The 7,656-nt window shown below is 30.1% G+C and overlaps 1 protein-coding gene across 1 annotated transcript in view; it reads right to left on the reverse strand.

Annotated features, from left to right (window-relative positions):
- LOC145331469 (pickpocket protein 28-like) overlaps positions 1-7,402 on the reverse strand; it is a 60,329-nt gene extending 52,927 nt beyond the window's left edge. Inside the window, exons 1-5 of the mRNA XM_080176149.1 lie at positions 7,290-7,402; positions 6,746-6,820; positions 6,019-6,064; positions 5,076-5,161; positions 219-253 (exon numbers count right to left, since the gene is read on the reverse strand). Of these exons, the coding sequence (XP_080032275.1) occupies positions 219-253; positions 5,076-5,161; positions 6,019-6,064; positions 6,746-6,820; positions 7,290-7,345 (298 nt within the window). The 5' untranslated portion in view covers positions 7,346-7,402. The remainder of the gene's footprint in view (positions 1-218; positions 254-5,075; positions 5,162-6,018; positions 6,065-6,745; positions 6,821-7,289) is intronic.
- Between the last annotated feature and the right edge of the window lie 254 nt (positions 7,403-7,656).

Genomic DNA, 7,656 nt, shown 5'->3' on the forward strand with positions numbered 1-7,656 from the left:
TCAGACGAAAATAGAAATTGGAGATGCTACTTAAACTGAAAGGTTAACAGCAAGGAAAGGTAAATCCTTATGTAGTGAAGTAGTATTTAAAAGTAGACCCGGGCAGGTTTAAATCTACCTTAATACTCTAATAGTTATATAAGTTTAGAACACAGAAGAAATATAAGAAAAACTATAGAGTAGCTGCACTTCCTATATAATTGTTTAAAGCAAATTACCTGAAGCAAATACAATTACGGACCAAAACACATTTCTGGAAAACGGATCCAAGTTAATTACATTCATTTCAAAGTAATACGATATCTGTATGTTTTTTTATGGAAAAAAAGTTTGATTTTATTTTCTGATACCTTTTTACAATTGTAAAATATCCAAAATCTTAAACCGTGTAATAACAAAAGAGGTTAAAAATTAATCATTTATGCAAAGTCCGCGTATAGGGAATGTCTTTAATTAAAAACAGGTGCAACTCATATTCATCTACAAGATTTAGATAAAAACCTTGCAATCAAATAGTTATTTGTCCGCAATAGATAGAATTAAAAACTCTCACATAGTATTATCTAGGAAAAGTATTGGGGGTTAAAAATTGTTTTTCTGCCAATATCATCTCCCTCCCCAGGTTACCGCAAAATTGCACTTTTCTTTTTACAAATCCATATTATAGCCCATTTAAACATATTAAAACAATAAAAGTAAAACCAAGGTTTAATTTGATATTTAGAATACAGCAGAAATATACCCAGGAAGGGAGTGGTCATTTTCTTATTAGTTGACTGAATACCTTTGGGGACTTTTATTGCATTTTGTTTGGTTGGTTCATTATGTTGGGTGTCCAAACGTTTCAACAACAAATTCAACAAAATTTTGTGTATCATCATTGAGAATGTTCATTGCTTTATCTGACATTTTCTTATCCCCTTACATCCCTGTTTAAATTGTAGCTAAAATGAACCAATAATCACGTATCTGCTTTGCAACCTCAGACATCATATGCTAGTATTTTGACAAGAAAGCAACTTACTGGTTAACTTTATCGGCAAAGCTTTGTCCATCTCTTCAGGACAGTTTACTGGGATGGATATATTATTACTTTCACCAGATTTTCATGTTATCTAACAAAGTGAAACACGCAGTGGGCTATAATAGCGATTCAAACATTCCCAACCCTTCACCCCATCCCCTTCCTTCCAATTGGATGAACGAAGAGTCTTATAAATGAGTTCCATGTTAGCAAGCTAAATTGACGACAATTTTTCTCCTATTATAGTATCCACGAATATCCTATATCCATTACAATAGGACAGTTGTACTGGGATGGGAGATATTTAACATATGTGCAATAACTTCCGTATCATACTGTACATATTTGCAAATTGCAAAGTTTTCATAATTGCAAAAAGACAATAGAATTAGACTGAATTCAAAGTAAGTGATTAGGAATCTAAAAGGATAACAAATTAACCAATAAACAGATTAACATCCCAAGGTTATTCAGCCAATTGTTCGTTATTATACAGTGTGTTTTTTTTATGAGAACTTTTTTGAAAGCATTTTTACCCCACTTATAGTTATCAGAATTGAATGATTAATGGCTTATTTTCTTCGCTTTTTAATGCAATTAATAGAACAACAAAAATATTTCAGTTTTTATTTAAAAAAAAAACAGTAAAATCTAAAATTCAAAACTTAGGTGTCAACTCTAAAAATGGTTTTAGCGCATTTTTCTCATGCTCAAATATTTAACTTTTTGCATGAATGGCTGCAAAACACTTCAAAGTTTAGATATAGAGCTAAAAATGTATACAGATAGGACATATCTCAACCAGGGAGGGAGTACTGGCCCCCCAAAGTCAACTACAGAAAATCTAATTTTTTTCTTAGAAGATTTAGGCATAAGAAAAATGCGCTAAAACCATTTTTAGATGTTGACACCTAAGTTTTAAATTTTAGATTTTACCGTACTTTTTAAATGAAAACTTATATATTTTTTTGGTGTTCTATTAATTGCATTAAAAAACTAAGAAAATAAGCCATTAATCATTAAATTCTGATAACTATAAGTGGGGTAAAATTGCTTTCAAAAAAGTTCTCATAAAATAACCAGTCAAATGTTTTCTCCCTACTTAAGTAGTACTATTCAGTTCTGCTAACATTTTGCTGAAATTATATGACACTGTATTTAATATTCTGTGTTGAGAAAATGTTTTAATAAAGTTAGATCTGACATGAAAAAGAACTGACACCTCATACAATAAAAAAATTAAAAAGAACAATAAAGAAAAAGTAAAGTAAGTAATGTTTAATTGACGTTTATACCCTCAATTAATGGCAGTTCAATTCAAATGATAGAAAAATGTACTGACTTTTTATTTAAGCACAATTGGGAGTTGAAATCTTTTAAGTATCATCAACCAGGAGGACACAGGACACCAGCAAACCCTTCTGGGTCATCAAGGTACAAAGCAAGACTTTTATGGCTGTATTAAGCATTGATATGACTTTCGGTTCCAGGTAAGATCCTTAGGGTGCTGATTATCTAGTCCTCCAGAAAACGTTTGACGGCTCCCCTAGCCGTAAATATAGGTAAAAATTTATATATAGTAATTTAGACCTAGCTGTTTTTGTTGATGTGACTTAATGGATGTAAAATATACGAGGATATTAAGATAGGGAATGCCATTTCTCCTGTCAGTTCATTTTTTCCACTACGTAGAAAAGGATAAGGTTGTAGAAAGGAGAAACTGTTATTTTAGCCCGCTGCGCGTTTCACTTTATCAGAAAACATGAAAATTTGGTGTCAGATCCAAGTGATATTAAATCCATAGTTGACTTATAGATTTACAGAACCTATCAATAGAAAATATTTTATGTTGATTTCACGATTAGATATTAAAAACTTCAGTTTCTGTTCTGCTTTCACAAACAAAATTATCTTTTTTTATTTGTCTATTTACTTATTCTCCTAACCCTGATGTGAAGGCCAAATGTTGAACAGCCTGTGGTTTTTAATAATATGAAATGAAGCACTTAACATAAAGTACATATTAAACCTAAATAGATCTTTCTCAGTACATTACTGTACAATGATAAAGTACAATATCTATAAATCTAAAATGTCAAAATCATTGGTTGAAACATTTGAACATTCTTATTTATCAAACAACTAATCCAAAAATGGTAAGCCAACGAATAAGAAAACGTTAAAATAAAACGTTGGGGACTAGTGGAACAAACAGGTCATTGTCCCCTTTCTCTTATTGGACTGTAAGATTATAAATGATCTAATAACTTATGTTAAAACAATGTAATATGTTTTATATATTCTGCAGGAAATGTTTAAAGAAAAACTTACTTCTTTTATTGATTATAGAGGTTAACTTTATCCATAACACTTGCGCAGTAAATAGATGTATAAGAGATAGACAGACATATGAAAGGCATTATTTATAGAACATTTCCCCTACAAAAAAAACTAGAAAAGAAAATTTTCTTATAAGTTGAAATCAAACATTGAATAAAGATATGGTTCTTATTTTTCAGGAAAAAGAAAAACAAGAAAAGCCTTTCTCGTATTCATTCGAATCCGGTGGATAGGAACCGGTTCTCATCCATACGAAAAAACTATGTCTAGCACCGAATTATATCCAGCTTTCTACGAATATAAAAATGTACAATCATAAGATCATAATCAGTTTTTTTAGCTTGTGCCTTCGGCACCTCGGGGCTAAAAAAACTAGTTTTAATCTTATAATTGTACATTCTATATCCGCGGAAAGCCGTTTATAATACGATGCGAGAAATAACTATTCTTCCTCTATCAAAGATAATCTTATCTTTCACTGTCTTATCTCTGTATTTCTGAGTTCACTTAGCACTTGTCACTTTTAATCAATTAAATTTATTTGAGCAGATATCCTTTCATGTTGACGTCTTATATTTTATTTTACACGGGGAGTGATAAAAATAAAGAAACAAAATCATAAGTAGCTTGTAAAGAAATTTCAAAATCTCTTATTTGACAGCTAAGTAAATTATGTTTCCTCATATAAATAATATTTCCACAAATAAACCTGACAATGAGAAATCTTCACAAGAAATTTAGGTTTTCACTTTATCAGAGAAAGGACACTGAAATATAATTATATCCAGGGATCTAAAGGAATTAGACAACGACTTATAAATTGATATACATCCCCAATGATGATACACAAAATTACCCCTTTTGTAGATTAAAATCAGTGGTTGAAACATTTAAACACATCATGAACAAACCAATCAAAATTAAAAAAAGTATCCCAAATTGGCTAAGCCAACAAATAAGAAAACGTTATTAAAAAAACATTGGGGACTATTAGTAATAAACAGCCAAATGCCCCTCCTTCCCTGAATTCTATGGAAAGTGGAATGACAAAGTTATATTAATTAAAGAATTTATCTCCATGTTCTGAAAGAAATAGAAAAAAAGTTTTGCCATTTATAGAAATGAAAGTGTGTTAAAATAACAAACGTTTTTTCTTACTATAGAAAATTAGTTTATCTACGGATTCAAGCTGGATCTTTAAATCATTTCAATGGTGCGCCAAATCGGGGTGCGCTGAATTTCAGCCAATCACAGCGCGGCATTTCGTAAAATGCTGTGCTCTCATTGGTGGAAAGTTGGCTCACCCCGATTTGGCGCATCATTGAAATGATTTAAAGATCCAGCTCAGAATAATGGATGATACATTTGTCACTGTCTCATTTCTCTCTTATCTATTTAAGTTTACTAATAACATTATAAACAACTTAACAACTTAGAGATTGTTTCTAGTTGATTTTAAGGCGTTTTCTATTAGCATCTACATGAAATAACTATATAAAGTTTTATTAATATGATATTAACCATAACAAATTTAAAAGAACAGTTGCTTAGAAATTTTAAAAGTTATTAACATGACAATATTTAAAATAGCTTTTTTGTTGAACACCTACTTGTAAAATAATACAAATATAAGCCAAATAAAATCCTTCCCCCAGCCCACCTCTAAAGATTATTTAGGTAAAAAATCAGGTATGAAATTGACTTGGATTGCCTGTAAAGAGAATTATCCTGCTGCCTGCCTCTGCCTGTACATCTCTCTACCAAACAATTACAACAACCAAAACTATCACCAGAATTCTAAACAAACAATAATATCATGTTAACAGTCATTGCTCTTAATTCAATTAGTTTCCACTGGATACAAACCAGTTCTGAGTATGGTCTTATAGAAAAGTTAATTGATAGTTATTTATCGCATCGTATTATAGACAGCTTTCTGAGGATAGTCAAATACAAAATTATAAGATTAACTAGGGGGCCAACAAATCTAGTATTGATTTTATGATTTTTATTGTATTTTTTGTACGATACGATACTTGATTTTTCAGTATGGCGGATATTAATACGTTTCAATAAGCACTTTTTTTTGAGTATCCTTAGACAACTTTCTATAAAAACACACAAGAAATATATTTCAAAAAAAACATTATAAAAATAATTTAAAGAATTTAAACAAAATATAAATTATATTTTAGCATACACAAAATTACCCCTTCTGTACTTTAAAGTGCCATTCTGGATTTAATAAGAGTACCCGAAGCCAAGCAATGGGAGATTGTCTTTATAAAACTTTGGATACCATTCAATTTATAATTCAATACCATCCCATTCCCCTCCCTACTTGTTAATTAAAAAAGAGACGGGCCAAAATGTCCCCAAAAGTTTCATATTAACGTTTCCTTATTCACTGGCTTAACAACTTTGGGGACTTTTACTGAATTCTGATTGGTTTGATTATTAAGTTGAGTTTTAAAATACAAAAGGGGTAATTTTGTGTATCGTCATTTGGGATGTACTGTACATAAATTTATCGGCTATTGTCTTATCCCTTTAGTTCCCCGTGGAAATCGTTCATAAATAGAAAATTAAATTGAATAGATATAATAAAATTATTTAAAAGCTATGATTATGAAATAATCCTTTATTCAATATACCTGACGTACATACTGACTTCTGTTATTGGAGGACAACTTCATATCACTGAAATTAAAGTTCGTGTTTACATTAAATCAACAAATTAAAGTTCAAAGCATTTTGGACTGAATTTTCAAAGTACTAACATACATGAATAAAACAGGGATAGAAACAAGTAAGAAAATAAATAAACAGTTATATGATTTAAACTTTTGGGGGAGGGGGGGTTGTTCTTGTTGTTTATAAGAATCTATATAGTATGACCTATGGTACATTTTATGCCAACAAATGTTTATGCAAAACCTTTGTCTGGAAGTCATTAATGTCCAATGCATTGCAATAAGTTTGCCTGGTTTAGTTACTAAATATAATTTCAAGTCTTGTAGTGGTTTTGGGCTATTTTGTTGTGGGGTGAGGAGACACCCATCACAAAAAACAATAACATAAAACATAGTAGACCCAAACAAAGTCCTTGGAATATTCCAATTTTTAAAAGTAAATGCAGAAGGGAAAAGGGCAGCCAGTACAAAAATTATTATTGTCTTATTATGCTGTGGTTTTAATCTAACAAAGATTTGAACTCATATTTTGTGTTCTATGCAAAACCTCGTTTTATATAATGAGATTAATAAATAAAAATATTATTGTTCATGTTTTACTCAATCAATAATATAATTCAAGAACTGTGGATGGGTAAATTATTTTTAGTTAAAATAAAAATTATTTGTCCAATTTATTGATAGTTACCTTATATCACTGGAGCAATCCAAACTTGTAAAAGCACTCTGTTGATGGTGTAGTGATCTTTTATGGGCATCACTACCTGTTTTTACAAAGAAAATTTCGATTTTATTTGTTTTAAATGTTACAGTAAAATTAGGGTGTTGAAGGTTAATGTAAAAGGCTTAAAATTACTTATGATTTTATTTGTTCTAATATTAGCTTTGTGAAATGTAATAATAGTTATTTCTCGCATCTTATCATAAACAACTTTCCTCGGATAAAAACTGATTTTAAATGTAAGCTTGTACACTTTTACATTCACAGAAAACTGGGTATAATATGATGTTATACATAATTTTTCAGAATGGCTGAGAACCTGTTCTAATCCACCGGATATATTGATTGGTTTCGAAGAGTTACCGTAAACATATTCTCATAATTTGAACTATTATTTACCATTTCATCAAAATTGTTTGAGCTATTTTTGTTTAATATTGATTAGAGTATCTAAAAGATGAAATAGAAATATTAGATTAATTATTTGAAAATGTTTTGCAAAATTTTCTTTCCTATTCCAACTTCTGCAGTGGAGAGTAGATGTTGTCGGCAAGTAGATCCACCCATTATGTCATTTTCCCTACTAGTCAACTTTGTGCTGGTGGCATTTGTGCCTAGGACACCATCCTGATGAATTTATTAATACTTTAATAGTTATTTATCGCATTGTAAACAGATAAACAGATTTTCGCGGATATTAATAAGAAAATTATAAAGTTTAACAAATCTTATAAATTTTCTTTTAATATTCAAGAAAAAGTGTTTGTAATAAGATCCTATACTTGATTTTTCAGTAAGGCTGAGAACCGGCTCTAATCCAGCGGATGTTAATCGGTTTCAAAGCCACACTGCAATATAAAAATTTTAAATAAATTAGG

Source organism: Acartia tonsa, chromosome 11 (assembly GCF_053477335.1).
Source record: "Acartia tonsa isolate MP-2025a chromosome 11, ASM5347733v1, whole genome shotgun sequence".
In the NCBI taxonomy this organism is placed as follows: domain Eukaryota; kingdom Metazoa; phylum Arthropoda; class Copepoda; order Calanoida; family Acartiidae; genus Acartia; species Acartia tonsa.